The sequence below is a fragment of the Dermacentor albipictus genome, chromosome 6 (assembly GCF_038994185.2).
Source record: "Dermacentor albipictus isolate Rhodes 1998 colony chromosome 6, USDA_Dalb.pri_finalv2, whole genome shotgun sequence".
Lineage (NCBI taxonomy): Eukaryota > Metazoa > Arthropoda > Arachnida > Ixodida > Ixodidae > Dermacentor > Dermacentor albipictus.
Window position 1 is genome coordinate 112,921,865 of NC_091826.1, and position 25,007 is coordinate 112,946,871.

Sequence of the window (25,007 nt, forward strand, 5' to 3'; positions counted from 1 at the left end):
TACTTCGCTTAGTCATCCCTTTTGATTACAAAGCTGGAGGGTTAGAATCTATGTTATCTTAATAACTTTATCTTAATTACTTGTTCCTTATTACCTTCTCCTTAATTACTACCATAGTTGATGCTTTCGACTTACACCAAAATGCAGCGTTCGACTCTCACCAAAGGCCGAGGGCTCGACTCCTGGCAAAGTCTTGGGTTCGACTCTACCTAAATAACTGTGTCGGAATTAACCTCGCCTTCATGAACACTAATGACCGAGAGTTCGACCCCCATGAATGGTTGCTAAGCCTCTTGCACCTTTCGTGTCGTGAACGAGTTTTCACTCAAGGTTGACTATCTGATGAGACATACAATGCTTTCACCTTAATAAGAAAAGTAAGTAACTTTGGAGTCGTTTTGTTTTCACATAAGAGCCGCGTGCTTTACAAAACGATAGCAGTTCAAGACGACAAATTGAATTGAACGTCAACTCAAAATGCTTGGCTGCCTCATTTAGGGCACCTTGTCCTGCAACCGTTACACCTCCCCACTAGAGCTTGTATCATTGTCACACAAACACACACACACACACACACACACACACACACACACACACACACACACACACACACACACACACACACACACACACGCGCGCGCACACACACACACACGCACACGCACACACACGCACGCACGCACGCACACACTCTCTCTCACACACACACGCACGCACGCACGCACTCGGACATTATCATCTGCATGATGCTGGAAGTGGTTATTTATATGTTATTTTCGGCGGGACGACCTAACCTAATACGAGAAATTACAGAGAGAAAACATGTCGTGAATGGAAAGCAGGACATAAACATAATACAAACATAAAACATAATAAAGGACATAAAAACAAATATACAAATCGCTGCATTGAGGACAGTAAACTTGACAATCTCGGAATAACTAATAAAATCGTTTTCTATACCCCTATCATATTTCCCCCATTTCCAGACAGTGCGCATTTGACTTAATTTATTCCACCCTAAGAGTCCGCAGGCATTACATGTATTGTCATCAGCAAATTATTTCTCCTAACCTCATGTGCCTCATGGAGCACCCACATGGACAGGGCTGTGTTCGTGTACATGCGCCTTCTGATGTGCTTGGGTCTGAGCGCTGACCTGTTGTCTTTAGGCACCGGGAACAACCTCGCAGGGCTTGTTTTTGAGGTATTTGTGCACCACTGCACGATGCACGAGCGGTACGAGTCGTGAAACGGGCGAAACATCGCGAAGCACAAGCACGCAGTTACCGAGGACCACGAAACTGACGAAACTACCCATGCCGGGTGAACGCACAGCAGCGCACGCTTCGTGATAACAGCAGATAACGAAACATGAAACGTCATGCAGCGGGCGGAGCTGGCGCAGGGCCGGCGGGGCCGCACGGCATGCGCGCAGAGACAGTCGAACGTGAGGGAGTTGCGAGGGAGCAACGAGGGAGGGCGCGCGTGCGCGCGACGATCTACGAGGCCATGCAAGGGAAACGGATCTTCGGGTTCGCTCAATGCAGAGATGGCGCCAATTACCTCTGCCACCTAACTGCCACCGAAACCGGGGAGTTCCCCCCACTGGTACAGGCATGCATAGCGCCGTAATTATTTAAAGGAAAAAAAAGACTTGAAAAAAAATGGCTGTGGCTTAGGTAAGGTTAAGCCCAGGATGCGAAGCATACTAGCCTTTATTTTAGTTGTTGAACCACTGTTTAGCCTGGTGAACTGCTGTTGCTTGGCTATATTTGGTTCGGCTAGACGAAGAAACAACTCATGCATTACTTCTTCGCCTTCAAGAGTGGAACGCGACAGCGTTCCCGTCGACCCGCCAAGGGGTGTAAGACAATGGGCTACAGGGCAGCGACTACGCGCCCCGCATTGGACGCGGTGAGCGTCGAGCAAAGCAGCGTTCGGCGCGGCAACGAAATGTGCGCCTGAGCAAGAGACGCACGCCTTAGAAACAGCGCGTTTCTAAGGCAACACCGCATTCACTAGAGGCGCTTTTGTACCGCTTTGAAGCGTTGTACTCGTGGCTCAGTGGTAGCGTCTCCGTCCCACACTCCGGAGACCCTGGTTCGATTCCCACCCAGCCCGTCTTGCAAGAGTTGAGCCAAAGCCACTTCTCCTCTGTCGTGACGTCACGGTGTCACGTGATTTCATGGTCACCGCCGCGCCTGAGGAGCTGGGTTGAGCCCTCGTAATATGCTTCGCATAAAAATACCAGGCACAAGTGACAGTGCATGGAGGGAAACCAACTGCTATTTTCCTCACCACACTGTGTGCGGGTTAGAAAGTGCTAAAGCAAACACTCTCATATAATGAAATGTAGGCTTAGCGCAAGTCCGACACGAATATTTTGGCGCACATTTGCGTAATCATCTATGAACGCTTCGCTGAACACCGATTCCTACAGGCGCATGGGATCGGCCGCAACCTTTTATAGTCTACACTATGTTTTTAATTTGTTCGGCTATAATATATTCGTTGGTGTGGGCATTGCTTCGACCGAGGAAGTTAGAACCGCACAAGGAAACGAAGAAGCATATTTGCAGGGAGTTGGCTAGCAGAAAATTGCTTCAGTTAATAATAATAATAATAATAATAATAATAATAATAATAATAATAATAATAATTCTTGTAAAAATGACATCCACGCTCTGAACACGGTCTCGAAACACGATGTCGACCTTTCATAACTGGTATCGTGCCGTAGATCCAAGATACTGCGGGAATTAAGACGGCGACGGAGCATAAAATTATAAGGACAAAATTCTGCTGGGTTAAAATTGCAAGTCTAAATTTAATAAAGCTGCATTCAGCCTTATTGAAAAATCCCTACCACCTCATAACTCCCATATCCAATAATCTGACATGGAACATATAAAAGACGATAAAAAATCCCGTTTTCCCCATATGCCATATGATTTTATTGGATGTAGGAGTTGTGGAGAATACGTTTTTTTTTTCAGTACGGAAATAAAACAATAGGAGACATTCCGGCTCTTCGTCTTCCTCAATTTTCTGAGCCTAATAGACCTGGGACGAATAACCTGAGCGGAGCTTTAGTAAGATCGTGGTTGCGGTATGTAAAACCCCTTCATTTTTCAATATGTGCGCGTTGCCGAAACATTTGCCTCGTCTCCATTGCCTGTGCGCGTGCGAATAGCGCAGGCGCGGTGAAGAAGCAGAAGAAGAATACGGTCTTCCAAAATGGCCTTCTTTCCCCCACCAAGGCCACCGGTGGCATTCGGGTAAGCCTTCTTTCCTGAGCAAGAGCACAAGGTTACTGTTGATTTCGGTAAACGGCAGTCTTACATAGAGCCTTCCGAAATTCCGGTTGAAGCCACTGTGTCAAGAACTTAAATGTTGTTAGTTCAGCCTGTTATCACCAGACTTAGGCCTTACTGTTTCCATTAACTAGCTTCTGAGATTGTGCTACTGCTGATCGCTAGTTCCGTGGGTTCGAGCTGCTTCCTGAGAATACCGCTGTGCAAATTTTACTGCGTTTTCCAAAACCGTCACATAGAAATGTCTCTTTTGGCCTTATTGCCACTAAATATGAATAGTGGCATGATGAAACTAACGAACGGAGGAGCGCTGTGGAATTCGCCGGAGCTGTCAATAACATTGCTTAGCTCTTCAGTCACCATGCAGATTGACGGTGTTGACAACGTACGAGCTGGGAGTAGTGTATACTGCTCATCGTAATAAGTCAACGTATTGAGCAAGCTTCCCAGGCATGCCTGGATAACTCAATAGAACGATGCTATGCGCATTACGGAGCCTGTCGCTTTCCGGAAATGGCTTGGGGCACGACGCGCAAGTGCCATCTAGGGAAAGGCAATACTCGTAATGATGAAACTTATTTGCCTTTTTTAGCACATGTTAGCATGCAGATTTAGGTTGGCGCAAAGTTAGGTCTGGTAAGGTTACGTTAGCATTATGAAAAGCGCATGCAGGTGCGTCGGATGTACCCGAATCCCAGACGCTGAAGATACGTCGTAGGTGCCTGCTTTGCTTCCGTTTCGCTAGTGCCACGGCTCCGGCCGCCTGCCGATTTTTGCAGCCTGTTATAGTATTCGCTGAAGGTCGTTTATTTAACTGAAAGGGGAGCATTGAAGAATGCTTTTGAAAAGTCATGGAGATCAGCATACGAAAAGCCTGGCACGGGCCAAGATACTGCTGCAGAAGAGCAGGCCCGGTCTCTACGACCCCAACTGCTACTACGGCCCCCAGAAAAATCAGTGTTGTTATGTGTGGGGTAGAGCGGCCGTATGGCGCAACGAACTTTTTATTCTTGGCGTCCAACGTACCTTTACCTTCTGGGATTCGCGTACACCCGACGTACCTTTAGACAGAGCGTACATCAGAAATAAGTTGGGGACGTGCTTTCGAAGCTGTTCCGTAGATGGCGCTAGCTGACACGTAGCCTTCTGAAACGATATTGCAACTCCTTCGACTGGGGAAAAGAGACCGAATATTTTTATGTGTTAATAGCCAACTAAAAATGAAAGTGAATTAAGTTTCACTAATGGCAAAATTGCCATTCTCTAGATGGCAACTGTGCGTCTTGGCCCTGCCACTTCCGGAAGGGGCGCACTCCGTCGTGCGCGTAGCGTCATCTCAATTACTGCAAGCAATTCATTAGTAGAAACTGGTGTTAGGAATGACTTGCGGGAAAGCAATTTCCCTCTTGTTCATACTTCTCTAGTGCGAAGGAGGACAGTACATGTTGTGCCAATTGTTTATGCTATTTCTGAAAAAAAAAAACAGCTACCCACTTGTTGGCCTCGCTTCGCCGGGCTACCCTGTCGAAGGACAAGACGTCGTCAGGTCTCATAGGTTCCGACTGGACTGGCCGCGACATGCGGGGGTGGCTGCCGCTGAAGCGCAGAACCAGGAACGGGCAGCGGCCTTCGGCACCACCGCTGATGGACAGAAAGGTAACAATTGTCTTCAGTGATATTTAAGTTTGACATCTTATTGTTCATTACACGCATTGAAAGGGCCATCAACCACTTTTTAGCGAAGTAGATAAATCCATCTGAAGTTAAAATGGACTCTATCAGAAATACTTTGCCGCGAAAGGTACTTCTGTGCAGAAGCGGAGTTCGTGGCAGTCGAAGGTTAGTTGTGGTGCGCCTTCACGGTGCTGCAGCTTCTCCTTCACACTTCCAGGCAACTGCAGCGTGTGTAACCGCAACATATACCGGGAAACGCTCGCAGCGAACGCTATGCGCCAAGGCGGGCTTTCTTAGAGGCGCGGCCTCTTGCATGGGCCGGGATGCGGTGGAGGCGACTGCCATCTGGAAGTGTCTCAAGGAAGCGGGCGCGCAGCTCACTGGACTCCGAGATACTTACGCGCTGGCGTGTGCAAATGGCGGACCCCGCCTCAGGTCTATGTATTGCAGAAACGCTGGAAAAGGGGTTTGAGTTATTGCGTAACAGAATTATGATTTCTCGTCCATAATAGCCGAGGGCTAATGGCGAAAAGGGGTCGAATCAGAAATAACTGTTTTTCTTTTTTCTGTCAAATCATGCATAATCAGTGTGTACACATCGTATCAGATGGGGCGGTATCATGGTTTTCGTGACGTCGCGTGACAGACAGGTCTAGTGGGGGTGGTTGAAAAAAGTTTTTGACCAATCGTGGAGGGCTGATAGCAGAATTGGCAAAGAAAAGTTTGGAATAGTTTTACGTTATAGCGCCCCTGGACAGCCAGATTGCTGCTAAATGCTTCGCATAGCATAATTAACACAATTAATGGGGACTGTATATATTTTTAAACAACGTGGGCTATATTTTTGTCACATCCCTCGTGTTTAACGTGCCCCTGGCTACCGTATTTTTCGACGAGCAGACGGTGCCGATTCCGAAGACGTTGTTGTGCTTGGCGGGCTGGAGCCCTATAACGTAAAACTGTTCCAATATGTTTTTATTCCAATCTCCTGACGTCAAAATTGCGTAACTGATGACGCTGTTACGGGTGGGTACCCGCAGGGTTGTCTGAACAGACCAATCAAACGCTCTCCTCGTTCATAGGAGGTCACTTTTGTTTGCTTGAAAAACGAATAACATTCCCTACACTGAGCAGCTTGTCGTGTCTAGTTGGCTGACAAGAGGCGAGAACGCTCAAGTGGAGAGGGATTCGATGGGGCCGAGCCACTGCACCGAAAGTCGATAACCGGATGAAGAGTGTAGTGCCGGCGTCTGCGATCGGTCGGCTTTCCCTTACTTAGCTTGCGGTGGCTGGTCGAAAATCGCGGCGGCATGCAACGGAAGCTCAAGAATGACGCTAAAACGGACCCTCAGCAAAGAAGAGTTGGCAGAATGAGGGGGTAAACGTGCCGAAAGTGCTCGGAAACGTTACACGGCCACGCAAAATGTTTCATTACACGCAAATAAACCCATGTTCTCCGGCAGTTGCGAGTAGCCAGTGCCTGAGCGATCGGCTGCAGCCATCTTTTATTCCTTCCGGAACGGGGCTGCCTGCGGCTGTTCAGAAGAAAATTCAGTTTAGTTCGGCATAATAATGCATCTTTAATGCTTACACGTCCCTTTGATGCAGTGAGTTCTTGTGTGGTTTTGTGGCATCGCGTGACAAGCAGGTGAAGTGGGGGCAGCCCCAACGCTTTTGACCAATAGCCCAGGGCTAATGGCGAAAAGGTATCGAATCAGAAATAACTCATTTTCTTTTTTTCGGTTAAATCATGCATAACCAGTGTGCGCACGTCATATCAGATCGGGAGCTATCGCGGTTTTCGTAATGTCGCGTGACAGATAGGTGAAGTGGGGGTGGTCCAAAAAAGTTTTTGACCAATTGCGGATGGCCGATTGCAGAATTGGGATAGAAACGTTTGGAATAGTTTTACGTTATAGCGCCCCTGATCTTGACACCAGTGGGCAATACAAGTTCTTGCAAGGTGTTTAATGTGTTTTTTTACATGGTTTCATTTGGCCAGTTCAATAAACAATGATTTGTTTGTCCATCTTGGTAATGCTATCGCAATACAGTCATTCTGGTGTTGCTGGTCAAAGTGACTTTATTTTTTGGCTTTTTTTTTACCTTGCGATTTGCCGTTAAGGCGGACAAGATTTATATGCAAAATAGTAAGAAAATGCCAGTTCTGCAGCAAGGGAGCAAGTGCTAAAACTTGCAGGTCAAGCACTTGGAGTTGGTGCAGGTATTTGTCACGGCGAAGTAGTTAGAGGTGACCTGAATCACGAAAAAGAAATCTCCAGGTAAATTAGCGTAAGTTGGACCACACAAGGCGTGCATTCTAGTCATGAACAGCTGGTTACCGTTGCCACAAGAAACGCGTTTCATGACCGCATTTTGCCAATGCTTTGGTGTGGTTCTAAACCGATTAAGGATAATGAACAACTTAAAAAAAAACTATGCGCGTTGGGACAGCAATGGACCAAAAAATAATGATTTTAATGTTTAGACCTAAACAGGGCAGTGCGCTTTCCATCGGACTATACCAGCAACTAAAAAGAAACCCCCGTGGGTTTCTGAGAAAGGAACATGCGCATTTGATTAAAGATTTGTAAGGCGCATGGGGGTGGGGGCGGGGGGGATGTCGCATGCAGGACCATGCAGGCCAGGTCAGGTCAGGTCAGTTTATTTCCTTAAAGGCCCCTTTATCAGGGGTGTTACATAAGGGGTCGGGTACATCTTCCAACAACAATTCAACGTGATAACAAACAAAACATTTGAAAAGTGGTAGATACCATGTATAAACAAGCACCTACTCGTGACAAATTCTCAATTAGAAGAAAAAATCAACAGTTATTTTGGCCGAAGAGAAGAAACAGTGGCAATGGATAATCCACTTAAGTAACTAGCGGAACATTTGGAAAAAAGGTACATACATTGCATACAATCAAAAAGACGAATTTGTACAAAAAGGTAATTAATTTGACAAAATTGAAGCAACCTCAGCAATGGCCACATGGTGATTATTTGTATATACAACATCGTTTAGGAAGGGCATTCCAATCGGTTGCTATTCGAGAGAAAAAAAAAAGCAGAGAAGGTAGTTGTGTGTCAGTGTGGTTTTAAAACTTGGAGCGGATGACGAGCGCGTTGTGATATTCTTGCGGGTGGAACGATGTATGGCATACGATTAAGTGAAATGTAGAAAAACCTATGAAAAAGACGAACGCGGTATACCTTACGGCCTATGCAATGCGGCTGTTCTATCATGTGAATTATTCAGGAGCCTAACAGATCGCAGCGCGTGGGCGCATTAACCGACAGCTCGAAGCACAGGGACACTGAATAAGGCGAATAAGTTTCTGCCAAAGCCTGCTAAGTGGATGAAGGTTAATAAAGGGGGAAAAAATTCGCACACCCGGCTGCAGCACGAAGCGTCATGCTACAGTTGAGTACATGACAAGTTTTTTTTTTCTCTCAGAAAGCAAACGATTGCACATACGTATTGATGCGAAAACATCAAACAGCCTATTATGCGAAAACGCCAGCGTCTGTAGCAGCGAAACGGCACCTAAATTCTCATTGGCTGCGGCGCCACGTCACGTGAGCGCCTCGACGTAGCAAAGCGGGCGAAAGGGGACACCTATAATGCCGCGCTGGCGATCCAGGTCTGGCGTGAGGGAAGAGGGCGTCGCCACCACGAAGCCTGCGTTACCCACGGGTTCCTTGTCCGCGAAAGTTCTCGCCGTTGTTCCGGCTTCGCCTTGGTAATTGCTAGAAAAGATACTAATGCATAGAAGAGCAGAATAAATTTGAAAGGGGAAATGTTGGCGATACAGCTTTCAGCCTACGACCCCACGCTCAGAAGCCGACTGCCTTATCGACTGAGCTAATTCAGCGCTTCCTAGATAGTAGGCCTATGCACTATACTTTATGGAATGATGCTACTTGAACTGAAATGTCCATTGTCAAAGTTCGCGTGATGTAGGCGGCGAGATCAAAATCACGGCGCCTTGCTCAGGAGCGGCCCCATTAGATGTAATGAAGTCACGGATTGAAGTGCGCCGGCCTTGTGCAATCTAGAAGGCGCGGGCCAAATGTCTCATTGTGCTCGCTTGCCTGCGAGGACTCCATAATTCAAAGGACCACACAGCGGCGTTTTAAGTGGACATTAATGCTATCGCATTCACAACTCATAAGAGCTTAGGTGTCCTCGGTTTTTTTCTAGATAAGATTAAAAAGCACAAGTCAAGCGTGGCCGTTGATGGGAATGAAATAGAGTTCACGATTGAAGACTAAGGTGCTTCGAAAGGTTGCAAAATTAACAAGTATGGTGCAAAATTAAGTCTGATAACGCACACAAAGAGTGTAAGTAGATAGGTCGGACTTCGCCCAAGCTCTCCAAGTGCCCTGGCTCTCCTAGAAATGTATACATTCTCCTTAAGCTGTATCCCACTTCGTAACTTAGAAGTTTCTCGACAGTTATGCGCGAATATGAAGATTTGCATCGCTTCTGAAAATTTGTCATACCACTCTTACCAAAACAGGGCTAACCATACTCTCGAGATCTGCCTTTTGCAAAGATTGGCTTGTCGGTGCTCGGCGTAATAAATGCCAAATGCGTTACGCATGACCTTATGCGCACGAAAAAGGTCCAGTTCACCCGACTTAAAATAATTCAGAACGTCCCAAGCATAGTCAAAGTTAATATCAAAGCAACCATTCGCGTCAATTTACCAGGATAGAAAGACCCGCCGGAGTGCCTTAGCGGCTATGCCGTTGCGCTGCTGCAGGCACGAGTTCACGGGAGCAAATCGCGGCCGCGGCGGCTGCATCTCGATGAGAGCGAAATTCAAGATCGCCCGTACCCTGTGCATTGGGGACGCGTTAGAGATCCCGTGGTGTCCAAAATTATTCCGGAGTCCCGCACTTGGATGTGACTCATGATGAAATCGTAGTTTGGGCACATAAAACCCCAGCGTTCACTCGTTCATTACCAAGGTAGAGGCACTGCAATGAAGGCGCCGAAAGCGAGAAGCTACATCACAACCACCTCTTTGTAACTCTATTTGTTTAGACAATACCTCCTTGACGGAAACCAACGAAATAAACCGTCTTACTTGAAGGAAGTGACGGATTGATCACCCCTACTCTTCTTCCGTTGCTTCCGGTGCTGCCATCCGCGGACGTCGTCGTTGGCGGTGGACCAGAATCGGGCACGGCGTCCGGTGTCTCGCTGACTGTGGGTGCCGAGTCGTCGTCCAGCGCCAGGGGCGGTGGCCGCTCGGCGGATGGCGCCGCGTCAGAGTGCAGCAGCCTGGCGCCTTATTGGATGCCGGAAGAGATCAAGCACTACTTCCGCCACCGGCACTCCGAGGAGGACGACAGCAGCCGCAAGGTAGACGCGGCGCTGCACGCGATCGGCCGCGAGAGGGAGCTACCGGCGATCGATGACCGGGAATGGTTTCGGTGAGTTCCGTTACGAGCCGTTACTACGGCGCTAAAATATAACACAAGTACAACCTTACGCAAATCTAACTTATATTATATGCAAGTGAAAGAAAGGCAACACCATGCACAACTTCGAATCTGATATGGGAGCTGAGGAGGTACAGAAATAAGCGACCGCCACTTCCATGTCGCAGATGAGCAACATCTCGACTTACCGTGCACCTACGCGAAAGTTGAGGTACCGAAGATTCGGTAGTGTGCTCTTTATACAGAGCACACTACCGAAGAGCACACTAGTGTGCTCTTTATACAAACTGCAGGGAAGATGTCCACTACAGCAACGCATGGGACCTCTATTGGGAGGAGATCAGGACTCCGCCCCGAACGACATGTGCAGATCCTTCGAGTGCCCGTTAAAAGCATAGACAACGCCCGAATCTACATCGGCACTCTCAGCAATTCAATGTGGAGGGTCCTGTGGCATCTTATCAAGCGCATCAGCCAACGGCACGGGCGAGCGACTACTGAGATTGTATGAAGGTTTTTCATGGGCAGTACTCGTCCGGACAGACTCTTCACTACAATCTAACAGAAGGTCAATTCCGCACCAAATACCATAGAAATGCCATACAACGTGGAGTTACACGTTATATTAGGACTACCCAAGCACACGCCAATTGTGCAACTCCTGCAATACTCCAGGCTGACTCCTATAGTGGTCGACATTCAGCAACACCCAAATAGCCATGTTGCAGAAAATAGGTCAAAACTGGCCAGCATATCATACAGTTACTGGCTGCCTTCGATTTTACGACTTCCTTAGACGGAATCCTTCCTGCCGAGAGAAAGCTCTACCGAAATGTACACGCCGAGAAAGTAACGAATACAGAAGACGGCACATCGTCACCCAGCAGCAGTTGCTAGGCACAAGGAAAGATGTCGCTATCCACACAGACACTGCTAGAGCGCATGATCGAGGAGAGTGTCCGGACATTCGCGGCTATAAACTACTTCGTCGATGAAGTCGTCGAAGGTACTGAAAGGAACTAGTCCGCCATACCTGGGTCCCGTGGCATCATTTATTTATTAGAGATTCCTCTCTGAATACAAGCGCACCAACCGAACTGCAATGTACGAATCTCGCGGATATGCAAGAAGCGATCTTCGCAGTTCGGCCCATCTCAACTGCGTGATCCAAACTGAAAGCGTGAAACGGCTTTGAAGATTACCCTAAAAATGACTAGAAGAACGACACATGCCAACTACTGACATCATGTGGGTAGCCAGCCAAGATCACTTCGATGGAAGAGGAGCAGAAGTGGTTATGAGCGAGCTAGATTCTGCAGTGCGACCGCAATCGCTTCGGCATTTTCAAAGACTCTGGATTCATGGCTGACGACAAATCAAACACTATTTATCGAGGTTCTTCTAGAAAACGTTCCTACGTTCAAAGATAACAGAAAAAGCCACAAACATACAGTGCCACACATACAGTGACCCCAAAACCGTCCGGTCTTGACAATTTATCCTACGCGAAAGAAGGCTGGGGCTCTGGCTCTCTTCCAACGTCAACAAAGAACCTACAAGAAAACACGCCACACCACAAAGAAACCTAGAATCTCAGCCAAGGAACCCTAGCATCAAGCACTCTACCGTGGAGGCAGAGAGAAAAACACCACGCCCAGCCATTATCGCCTGTTTTGGGGCCATCCTGGCTTGGCGGAGCAGTGAACGCATGCATTGCAGGGCCTGACCATTAACTCCGATGAGAAATAGATCGCCCCTGGAAGCACTGAAGCCACGAAAATTCCTTTGGCGCTCGTTCGATGCGCCCACGAAGCAGGGATACTCTATTAGGTATGTTACGCGGGAAGACGCAGATAACAAGCTATGCACAAGTGTATTTACGAAATCAATACGCTGCACTTGCCCAATAGGCAACAGCCCGCGCAACCCTGCAATCGTCGTTTTCGTCTTCACAACACTGGCCTCTTCGTCATCGTAAATACTAATCTGTAGCACTACCCCCGGCGTCAAAATCGCCGTCCCAGGCCAACCAAAGGCTGGGAACGGAAGTAGTGTAGGTAGGTCTTCAGCCTACTGACGTGCATGACATCACTGGATACCAGGGTAGAGGGCGAGGTGGAACTGACGCGAGCAATTTAGTCAGTTACTGGGGCCAGCAGGGGCAGCACGTGGTAGGGCCCCGTGTATCGGGAAAGGAGGTTGTCTGAAACTCTGTCATTACGAAAAGTTCACCGCTGCAGCACGAGCGCACCAGGCGAAAACTGTGTGTCATGGTGGAGGGCGTTGTGCAGACGCTGCTGAGTGGTTTGCGAGGCTGTCAGTCGAGTATAGACAACCTGGCGTGCATGGTCGGCTTGGGCGATGGCATAGCGAGCGTATTCGCTTGCTGAGGCCGCAGCAGGAGGAAGTGCAGCATCAAGGGGCAAGGTCGGTTCGCGACCGTACAATAGATAAAATGGGAAAAATCGAGCAGTGCCTTGAGCAGATGAATTATACCCAAATTAGACGTAAGGAACGGCAATGACCTATTCACGGTGGTCATTCGAAACGTACATGGAGAACGAATATGTGAGGGTAGCGTTCAATCGCTCCTTCACTCCATTGGTTTGAGGTTGGTATTAGGTGGCCAGATTTTGTTGAGAGAAGGAGGAAAACATCATGCCGGCAATAATTTTCCACAAAAAGTTACGACGACGGTCTGTAAGCAGCTGTCTCGGGGCGCCTGAAAGCAAGATAATGTCATGCAAGGGCAAGTCTGCGACGCCAGGGGCGCAACTGGTCAGGAGAGGTCGTGTGACGGCTTATCGGGTGGAGTAATAGGTTGCAACGGTTGCCCAATTTTTCCCAGAGGATGACGTGGGAACGGGGCCGAGTAGGTCTAATCCAGCACAAAAGAATGGTCCCGCAGGGCCTGTGATTGGCTGGAGATGACCGGCAGGTAGCGCCTGAGGCGTTTTTTGACTTTCGTAGGCATCACAGGAAGCAGCATAGCAGCGAGCGAGACCGGGTCAATAAAAGCGGCAGTGGAAGTAGTCGTTCGTGCGAGATACCTCAAAGTGTCCAGCAGTGGGTGCGTCATGTAGGTAAAACAGCACAGCCAGTCGTAGATGTTGGGCACGACAAGAAGATTGGATCCGCCAGGGAAGGAGTTCTTCGGTACAGAATGCCGCCCTGGAGGATCTAGCGGCAAAAAAAGGGATCGCTAGGTGTAGAGTGCAGACGCTCGATTGGTGCTCGCAGCGATAGGTGCCGGTACTGGTCACCGGCGATGTTAGCGAAGGCAGATGCAGAGAAAATGCCGTTGGTGATGCTACTTTCGGCATCGTGAGGTTCATAGACTGGGTAGTGAGACAGGCAGTCAGCATCCTTGTAGAGATGGCTAGATTGGTAGGTGACAGAATACGAATCAACGAAATGTCCATGAACAGTAATCTTGCGACGGCCCAACTGGTCCTTTGATAAGCTGAGTTGCAGACCAGCTCGACGAAAAACGTTCAGTACGGGCTCAATGTGCGTAGCGAATGTTAGAGGGAATACTATAACGTTGTCCAGTAGCACAGGCATATGGTTCAATTTGAAGCTACGAAGAAGGGAGTCCATCATGCATTTAAATGTGGCCGGAGCGTTGCATAGACCACACGAAACCACTTTGAATTGATAAAGACCGTCGGGTGTTAAAAAAGCAGCCTTCTCGCGGTCGAGATCGTCCACGGCAATCTGTCAGTAGCGGGAGTGAAAGTCAATAGATGAGAAATAGCGAGCACCGTGCAGGCAGTCAAGGGCGTCATCAGTGCGACTTGGGGATATACGTCCTTTTATGTAACACTGTTAAGGTGCGGGTATTCCCCGCAAAATTGCTATGAGCCATCTTTCTTTTTAGAGCGCAGCTCTTAGGCGCCTGTTCCTGCGGCGAGCTTCGGCGTCCTACCTCGTAACCAAGCGAACAAGCTCAGAGAAAGGTGAGAGCGAACGCGGAGCGCTGCGATGGATGAAAAAAGAGGCGACAGCGAAGTGAGCGTGATGAATAAAGCGGAAGAGACGGGTACGCCAAAAGTGCGTTGTGCCACGCACGAGAGACCTTGCTGCAGGTTGCCTGCGTCACCCAAGCACTTTTTCTTGTGATCTCCCGGTTAGAGAGTTGCTTGTGCCACACTTCGCTCCAGTTGCAACGTGCCGCAAGGGACAGATTTTCCTCGCCAGCCATTGTATCGCAACTTGAAAACACGTATACGGCTGCGCTCAAATTTCGGATTACGGAGATTCGTAATCGTCGGTGAATTTTTCACCAAGACTTCAATGTGATGCCCAAGACTACGCGACAGTTCAACCATACGAAGCCAGCAAACAATGACACCAAGGACAACATAGGGGAAATTACTTGTGCTTAATAAATGAAATAAAGAAATGATAACGTAATGAAAATGATAGTGGATGAAAAAACTACTTGCCGCAGGTGGGGAACCATCCCACAACCTTCGCATTTCGCTTGCGATGCTCTACCAAATGAGCTAGCGCGGCGCCATTTTCCCATCCACTTTCTTAGGTACGTATGTTTCCTGAGAGTGTTAGCCAGCACCACCATTCACGATCCCACAACCTTCGCGAAATGGGAAGGTTAGAAGAGCCCCACTTATATATACAGTGGCGAGGAACGCATATGTCGTCTTGAAAAAGACAACTCCACTTGTTGAAACTTGGCCACCGCTTTTACCTTGTTCTCGTTTTGCTCATCGTCAGAATTTACATTGTTATATAATCCCGATGGTGTTGTGATGTAGTTTTCAGTGTTACACTGCAGACGACATGAAATAAGTTCGACTAAACAGTACATTACAGGAAAGAACAGCATCAACCCTGTGTCACTAAAAAGAAAAGAAGCATACTATAATTTGTGTTCTCCTGGCTAATTTTATTGCCTCGAAGTTCCCGCAGCAAGACTTGAACAGTGAGTTTTAACATTTGCTTACCAAGAATAACACGAGAAAACGCAACTTTCCAAATGCCAGTATTACGTCAGTAATATGTCTTTTTCCATGTTGTTAACTTTCAATGTATGGTTACCTTCCCTCAAGATCTTGCCTATACTTTTTTGCAGTGTACGGCTTATTAAATTGAAATATAGTGCCTGATGCATAATTTGCGTGTATACAGCAGCTTAGTTTTGCACTTTAGTGCACCCTTTAGATGGAATAGAAAAATTTTGAATTGCCGAACACTTACCGACAAAACCACGTTCTCCTGTTGCAGCAAGTGTTGTCGGAAGCGCCAGCACAGGATCGTCGCGGTCATGGCTGTGGTAACTGTCACCTTGGTCCTGCTGTTGCTCGCGGCGCTTGTGACCAAAGACCGCGTCGCCGTGCCGGGATCTAAACAGGGGAAGTCTGCCGCGGAGGCCGACGACCTGGCGGGTGTCCACATCGGACACGAGAACACAGGCAACACGCCGAAGCCGGTCTCGAGCGAGGAACACTTGCGAGAGGCAGACGTCGCGGAATCCGCAGACTCCGAGCCTGAAGAAGTAGAGGAGCCGGGGGATACTGCAGGTGGAGGAGATGAGACGATGCCGAATCATCGTGCCGAGAAGTTGCACAGTGCCTCTGTCGGCGGGTTCGGTAGAGACGACTTCGCGCCCTCGCGCATATGGGTGTGTAATGTTCTCGTACCTAATACTACCTAAGAAGTCGTTGGTGTCGGGCTAGGGCCTCTTGACGTGAAACTATGCCATTGTATTTTTACCCCAATGTCCTGACGTCAAGCTTACGTAACCGCCGACTCAAGCATCGGGCGGTGACCCGCAGCGTTGTTTGTACAACCCAATCACTCTCCTCATTTGTAGGAGGTAACCTTTGATTGATTTCAAAGCGAGTACCACTGTCCAATTTGACAGGTTATTTTACCTAATTGGCTAACAAGAGGCGAGGAACACTCAGAGACGGGGAGGATTTCGGTGGAGCCAAGTGACAGTGGTAAAAGTAAACAACCAAATGAGGAGGCAAATCGTAACCGTCTGCGATTTGCCCACTCCAGGTTGTTTAGCTTGCGGTGACTGGTTGAAAACAGCAGTGGTGTGAAACTGAAAATGATCAATGTTGCTGAAATGAATCCTCAGCGAGGTGTCGCCATAGTGATGTTGCACGGCCACGAAAAAGATGTTGTGCACGCAAATAAATTCGTTCTCCCCAGGAGCTCCGAGCAGCCAGTGCCAAATCTATCGTACGGCAGACACATTTTATTCCTATCGGAACAGAGCAGTCTATGGCTATCGCGAAAAAAAAAAACTAGGCTCTTTGAGGAATTATCAGCCATTCTCGCGGATATAATTGGTCTTACAAAGGTTAGAAAAAGTTGTGAAGCTTAAACACTGCTCACTAGCGGTCGTGTTCCCCGCTACAACGGCTTTTCTGTTAAGATAGAATACGGGTTAGGATTTCTAATCCATAAGGAAATAACGGGCAACATTGATGAATTCTACAGCAAGAATGAGAGGGCAAGAGTCATCTTCATAATGCTGAATAGGAGGTATAGGATAAAGGTGTTACAAAGCCTACTCTGCAACTTCGAGTCATGATGATTAAGAAACGGAACAGTTTTCTGAAATTGTTGAATGAGCAAGGAAAAAAAGCTGCGAACTAAGTCATCAGCAACTTAATGAAGAAGCGTGGAGATCGAGGCCAGAGAACAAGCAATTGGTAACAACGGTATCGAGTCTAGGGACGCTAGAGGGGAGAGGATAGTAGAGCTCGCGTAATGGAATAGACTTCGAATTATGCATACGTTTTTCAGCAACCGTAGAAACAGGAAGTGAGCCTGGAAAAGCCTTAGTGTAGAAACAAAAAATGAAGTAGATTCCATACTCTCTGCCCGTTCTACTATTGTGCAGCATGTATAAATGTTCATTACGTTTAAGGGCAAGAATCATAGGTCAGTGAGATAAAGGATTTTGTCAAATTTGAAGAGATATAGAGTAAAATTAGTCAAGAAAGAATACGCCTACCTTGGCGCAGTGAGAGTAAATGTATGTGAATTCTGGCTGGTGATCGCAAGCACATACGCAGCTTTAGAACAGGAAGTTGAAAACAACATAAAGGTAATGAGTGAAACGATACCTAGGCTGATTTCAGAAGCAAAAATTGAAGAGGGAGGTAAGGCAACGAGCAGACCAGTAGGTAAGATCGCTCCCGTAACAAAGGAACTAATAAATAAACTAGAAAGAATGAAAGTGCCTAAATTAAGAAATCAGATAGAATTCGCTGAACAGTGTAAACTATTCAGGAATAAGGAGCAAGGGATATTCGAAATTATAACATGAGAAATGAAGTGGATTGACGATGTAGTAAAAGATGCCCGCAGCATGAAATCAATCAAACGAAAAGTTTGCATAGGAGACAGCAAGATGTATGCACTGAAAGATGAGAAGGATAATGCCATCAGCAATTTCCGTGATGTAAAACCAGTACGAGAATTTGTACGGACCTGTAGAGTACCCGGAGCAGCCACGCTACCTTTATTTGAAGTAGTGATGAACAGGATACAGAGGCTCCTTCTATAACTAAATTTGAAGTTAGAAGGGTCTTTCAAGACGTGACCCGGGGAAAATCCGCAGGAAAAGACGAAGTAACAGTCTATTTAGTCAAAAATGGAGAATAAAGCATGTTTGAAAAGCTTGCGGCTCTTACGCAATTCCTCCCAACTTAAAGTGTTGCAGAGAGGTGGAGGAATGCGAGCATTATACCAATCCATAAGAAGGGAGACATTAAAGAATTGAAACATTAGAGACCCATTAGCTTGCTTTCAGTATTGTCAAAACATCAAGATAATTGCCAATAAAATGAGGGCAACACTTGATTTCAATAAACCAAGACAACAGGCTGGCTTCGTAAAGGGATATTCTGCAATGTATCAAATTCCATGTAACCAAGTGAGAACTGCAGAGTACAATCAACCTATGTGTACGACTTTCATAGATTATGAAAAGGCATTTTGTTCAGTAGAGATCCAGCAGTCCTAGATGAAGTGGACTATGACGAAGTACAGAATATATCTTAGGAAATCTTTTAGGAAACATCTACAAAGATTACACAGCTACCTTGGTTCTCCACCAGAAAAGTAGAAAAAACGCTATCAAGATAGGGGCAAGGCAAGGAGACACAATCTATTCAATGCTATTCACTGCATGCTTTGAAGAAGTATTCAAGCGATTAGATTGGGAAGGCTTGTGAGTGACGATCAACTGCGAATATCTCAGCAACCTTCGGTTTGCAGATGACATTTTCCTGTTCAGCAACACTGAGGAAGGATTACAATAAATTAATGAGGACCTTACTATCAAACTGTAAGAGTAGGGCTGAAGATTAATATGCAGGAGACAAAGGTAATGTTCAATAGCCTAACAAGGCAACAACAACTCATCATCACCAGTCAGCCTATAGAGTCTGCGCCGGAGTACTTCTATCTTGGTCAATTACTCACAGGAGACCTTAACCATGATAAGTAAATGTACTGAAGAATGAAATTGCTTTGAGCGCATACGGCAGAAATGACCACATCATGACTGGGAGCTTACTACTGTCATCGCAAAAAAAAAGTGTACAATCTTTGCATTTGACCGGTGATAACATATGGGATTAACAAAGAGAACAAGGACAGTGGAAAGGACGATGGAATGAAAAATGTGAGGCGTACCGTTAAGAGATAGGAAGGGAGCTGTCTGGGTCGGCTAGCAAATAGTGATGGCCGATGTTCAAGTCGACACTAAGTGAAAAAAAAAGGAGCTGCGCAGGCCATGTAATGCATAGGGTAGATAACCGGTGAACCATTACAGTTACAGAATGGCTGCTAAGGGAAAGGAAGCGCAGTCGAGGAAGGTGGAAAATTAGGTGAGGAGGTGAAATTACGCAACTTTCAATAAGCTAGTGCAAGACGGGGCAATTGGAGATCGCAGGGAGAGGCCTTCGTCTTGCAGCGGACATAAAAATAAGGTGAAGAAGAAGATGATGATGATGAATGCGTGCATGTCACTTTGACGTAGTGAGTATTCACAAATTTCTGAAGTTTGGTGAAAGACAGGCGAAGTGTGTGCAGTCCGAAAACTTGTGACCAATAGCGGAAAGCTAATTATTAGGCAAAAGGCGTTGAAAAGAAAAACACCAAATATTTTTTGTTCGGTCTAATCTTCCATATCAGCGTGCGCACGTGCTATCATATGGGGAGTTTTCGCGGTTTTCGTGACGTTGCGTGATAGACAGGTAGCCCGAAAAGTTTTGACCGGTCGTGGAGCATTGAGTGGATACATGGAATTAAAACAGTTTGAAATAGCTTTAGGTTATAGCGCCCTAAGTTCGTTCATATTTGTGATTGCGTAAAAAGATGCGAAAGAATATAAAGTTGCGACAGGAACTATCGTGTATTCCCTAAAAAAATTAATTCTAAGATTTTACGTGCCAAAACAATGACTAGAGTACAAGTGACGTCGGATTATTTTGACAGCGTGTGGTTCTTTAGGTTTTATCGACCGTTTTTGCATTTCGCCCCCGTTCGAATGCGCCCGTGGCGTACGGGGTCGAGCCCGGGACATCGAGCTTAGTGGGGCAACGCCGTAGCCCCTGGACAACAGTGTATGACCTCACTCTTCTGTAAATTGGCTTTCGTTTAAACTAAAATATTCGCTACCATAGGTACCGTAGGAAAGCTGCTATAGAGACACCGCTGGGGTCGGCGTTGTAAAAGTAGTGCTGCAGAATCTCCCAGTGCCTTTCTTTAGTTCCATTGGAAAACTAAAAGCCTTATCCTATAGCCTTCGTTCTAAGCAGGGGTTTCCTCGTACAATCAGAGAGATTCCGAAACGAGCAAGGCTTTGCAATGCATGTTCCGTGTTTGAGTATGTAGAATAAGCGATATATAAATATAAGGTGCTCATAAGGTAGTCAGTAATAACCTTTACTTAACTGCCATTATACCTGGCTTCTGTAAGAAGCGAGCGAAAGATAGCGGCAACTTGGTGTAAGGCGTTTACCTGTCTTGAAGTTATGAAAAATCATACTCGCTCACTGTGTGTCCTTTTTTTGTTCCCGAAGACGAAGGTGGTTTGTGGACAACCAGCCTTCAGATTCTGCTCGGGGGGACCAGTAGAATTCTACTACAATGGCAGCGGACAATCGTGCATGAGGCTGTCGCCCCGTGGACCGGGCCTCTGCAATCGAGGTCGCAATCGGTTCACGTCCATGGAAAGCTGCCGACGACACTGCGTGGACAGGAAAGCACCTGCAGCAGAGTGCTACATGAAAGCCGTTCTTGCAGAGTGCCAGGCGTGAGTCATACCACGGTGTTTTACTTGAGAGGAGAGCATACGCAGTCAGTTACTCCACAGGGTTCGATTTTTCTTTTCGTGATCTCGAAACGCTTGTTTAATGCAAGGGAATTGTTTAGTTGCCCAGAAGAAAGCGCCCGAAGTATGTTGCAACAGAACTGCTTGTTGGCTTAGTTGGTGCTTGCTAAAATACATCTTTTTTTGCCGCAATTGAACACACATAAAAGGAAGACACATGAAGACAACACGGGCGGCCCGTGTTGTCTTTATGTGTCTTCCTTTTGTGAGTGTTCAATTGCGGCAAGAAAGATGTCCTTTAGGCGCGCGAAGGGGCCGCACAATTCTTAGGAAATTCAGATCGTCCGTTATAGAAGAACATACGTATGTTAGGATTTCATACTTTTTGCGAGCAATCTCGGCGATCGTGCTGAGCGGCACATTACAGCGGGCGTTGGCCCAGAGATCCACACAGCAAGGGTGCTACAGCCATTAGAATAAGGGTGTTCTGAGGTCAAAAGGTAGGCGTGCGAAGCACGAATAAAAAAGGGAATGATATGGAGTTACGTTTTTAGTTCCTCCTCATACGTGTGAGTTTCGTATACATTTTTCGTTCTACGGCTTATCCATGGAAAATAGAAAGGCGCAAGTGTAGACGGACCGATAGAAAAAGTATTCTTGAATGTACCAAGGTGGTCTGACTACCAAGTCTTAAGGTACCGAGGTATGTTCTTCTGTGGACAGATATACGTGAGACGGACTGGCACATGCCTAAATGTCAGACTGCCATTACACTTTTCAGGCTGCATTTTCAGGCCATTACACATTTCAGGCTGCAGAAAGATGGAGAATGGTCTCGCGCACTACATTTATATCAGTATGGTTAAGCTCCGTTATTTCATCAGACTGCGGGCGTTACAAAGCATACGAGTAATCACGAAAGGGTGATAGTTGTGGCCGCAGTTTATACTACGGAAGCCCTCGATTAGGTTGTTAGAAACAGAACTAGAACAGCATAAATGCGCAATAGTGCATTCTCCTGATCTTCCTTGATTTTCGGAAAAGATGGAGACATGCATTTTGTTTTTGGTTATACCATTTTATGGGCTCTTCCTATCGCAGGTGTACTGCTGCTTACTTTATTTGTTTATTTATTTGTATACTTACATTCACCCGAGGCACTGTTGTGTATAGGCGAATGTTTAGACTGAAAAAAGTACAGAACAATGCAGTGTCACATATTAGAAAAATATAGCAGATGCACACCGCATGAGTAGGCACAACTGCGCCTAAAACATTTTATTTTAGAATGAACACTATATGGTATGCGGCGCCATAGCGCGGAATAAAAGCATCGACGCCAATTCCGTCTTACGTGAATCCCATGTTAGGGTTTGCAAAAAGTATCAGCAAAAATGATTCCTCGAGAGGTTGCGGCGCTAATTTCGAAGTATAGCACAACCTGGTATTGTCTTTAGTGCCCATTTAACATTGAAGGGTTAGCAGCTATTTTATGGCCCGGCGTGGCTGCTAGCGTCATGTGAAAATCACAGAGATGACCTGGCCGCAAGCACACTTTGCAGTTATACCCAGTCAAGTGGCACTGTCTCCACTGTTCACGTGGCGCACCTAGGACACAACTACCGAAATGATAGCATTTCTCTGACTCTTTCGCTCATTCTTGTGGTCGAAGTATCTGGCCTCCTTGGAATTTCCCGTTCGCGATGCGTCCCCCACAGGCATGCCCCTTTCGCCTTGCCGTCTTCGTCATGCTGCTGTCGATGTAGTCGTCATTGTCACATTGTGGACATTCTGTTCTCATCTTGTCAACTTCGTCATGCTGCCATTGCTGCAACATGGCTGTCGTGGTGTCGTCGTCACGGCGTCGTTGTCACACTGTAGTCATCGCATCGGCATCATCACGCTTTTGTTGCGGCGTCATCTCCGTCATCCCATTCCGTTGCCGTCATGCCTTCTTCGATTCGGCGTCGACATGAGAATGTTGCAGTGATTTCTCGTGAACGCCGCCGTCGTCTTGGGATTTTCCCTCACGCATCGCACAACAAACACATGCACACTTCAACAGTTTTAGTCCGCAAAGCTATCGCTCGACTAAGACAACAATCTACCGATTCCACTTCCTAATAGGACACTCTCATGACCACATGCAGACAAGCAGAAGCTACCAGTGCTATTGTTTTCGCCTTGAGTGCCTGCCTTCTTCGTCAATTTTACGTCGGCGTGCTGACGCAGGCGAGACGTCACCGAAACCTGGTGGTGGTACGTCGACGGCAAGGGGTGCCGGCGCTGGCGCTTTCCCGAAGGCCGCTGCCCGTCGCTGGACGCCGACGTGTTCCGAACGTCTCTGGAGTGCGTCCGCCGATGCACGAAGGGAGGTGCGCCACCCTGCCGCGTCCCAAGCGCAGTCACCTGCGAAGTGAAGCAGCTTCGCTACGGCTACATCGCGGATGCGCCGGCACACGGCGCAAGAACGAGGCGCTGCCGCGAACTGCCCTCTGCTGGTGGAGGAGGCGCACGGCAACATTGCCTCGCAGGCGCCAACAGGTTTCCGACCATGCAGGCCTGCTTGAGGAGCTGCGTGCGTGCTCGTCCCTAGCGTGCGCACCTACAGGTGTGAGGTGGGGTAGGAGGGGGCTCGAGCAATACAGACATTTCACCCTCGACGTCGGTTTCGTTCCTGTCACTTGGTGGTTAGCTCATATGCCCAAATAGTGCGCCTGCTGTCCGCAGGGTTACGAGTTACAGTAACTATAAGGCAATAGCACCAGCACTAACGCTGACGCCGGACCTAATGCAAGAATGGGGCTCAAGAATACTCATCAAGAAAAACGTCAATGCATGATACAACACATCGTAGGCTGAGTGTATGCTATGTGCCTATTTAGATGCTGTCATATCTTCCTCATTCTAATTTGGGGCCCTTGAAGTATTGGAAATAAATGCGCGAATAAGCTACCACTGACGCTCCCGATAAGGCAAATTCAAAGGCAAGCTGCATAATAAAATAAACTGCGAATAAATGTCGACCCAATATTGCGACTTCTTTTTTACTTCATTGTTAAGGTTACTATTCACAGACCAAGAAATTCACACTCCATTACCATACTCCCTAATGCGAAATTTGAGCACTGCTTTATACCTGCTTTTATTCCGCGATGCAGGGTGTTCCCCATAACTTGAGCCAAGAAATTAAAAATGAAAGGCGCGTCGTAAGCGAATTCAACCGTACGGATACTATTCGCAATACCCTATAGTAACTCAGACAATTTTTTTGTTTTCCCGGCAACTCACTAATTAAGTCTAATTGCCCAACTTTTCCATAATTGGCTGAGGACCACATGTATCCTACACAGATTTTTGAGCCCCTTCAGAAACCACCGATCGGGTTGTTTCCTTTACGATACCTCTCACGTAGTCATTTTCCCGGGTTGCAAATTACGCCCGCAAAATATGAAAAAAAAAGCCACGAGACGGAGTGCTTGCGCAGTGGTATCGTGCTGCTCTCAAGCGTGCGTTCGGTGAACAAGGTAGGCTCCCATCGGATGACGACGAAAATGCATGTTGGTGACCGAGCGCTGCCGATGAGATAATAATGCAAAATTACTTGCACATCGTATTCTAGACGGTATATTACAAGATCAACTGAAAAGCCTCTAACAAACGTTGTAATTGCTACAGATGCTTCACAATGTGAAGAAAAGTCAGGTGTAGGAATATTTTCCCCGATTCTCGATTGGACATTTTCTCTTCGGCTGCCAGATTTCATACCGATCTTTTTAGCCGAATTCATGGCCGTGGTGATGGCATTACGAAAATTAGCACCATCAATTACGTCAGTCGTGATAGTCACTGATTCATTATCATTGTGCTCATCCCTTGCTACTTCTAGTAATTCTCGCGTGATGAGGACATTTCATTCATTGGTACCTGGTTACTTGAGAAACGTGTGTTTGATTTGGGTGCCTGGCCATAAAGGACTAATCATTATTGAAATTGCCGACTCTCTAGCCAAGGGATCGATAAGAGGCCAGATTCTCCCTTGCTGCCCTTTGACTGCTTATGTTACTGCTGCTAGATTTCGCAGGAGTATCATTATACAGACAGTATCAGACTCCGCAATTACTAACTCTGTGGGTTACGGACATCTCCTACACCCTTGGAACAGAGATTTTTGCCGAGCACGGAAAATTGAAGTGTCCATCACGAAGCTGCGCTGCCGTATACCTGCATTGAAC

The 25,007-nt window shown here is 47.1% G+C and overlaps 1 protein-coding gene across 1 annotated transcript; it reads left to right on the plus strand.

Annotated features, from left to right (window-relative positions):
• The first annotated feature begins 3,195 nt into the window (after positions 1-3,195).
• On the plus strand, positions 3,196-23,793 carry LOC135913294 (uncharacterized). Its single transcript, XM_065445879.2, has 6 exons — positions 3,196-3,281; positions 4,804-4,973; positions 10,181-10,439; positions 15,696-16,092; positions 20,522-20,754; positions 23,005-23,793. The coding sequence occupies exons 1-6, from the start codon at positions 3,241-3,243 to the stop codon at positions 23,366-23,368; spliced, it is 1,464 nt and encodes a 487-aa protein (XP_065301951.1). The 5' UTR covers positions 3,196-3,240; the 3' UTR covers positions 23,369-23,793.
• Positions 23,794-25,007: the final 1,214 nt, after the last annotated feature.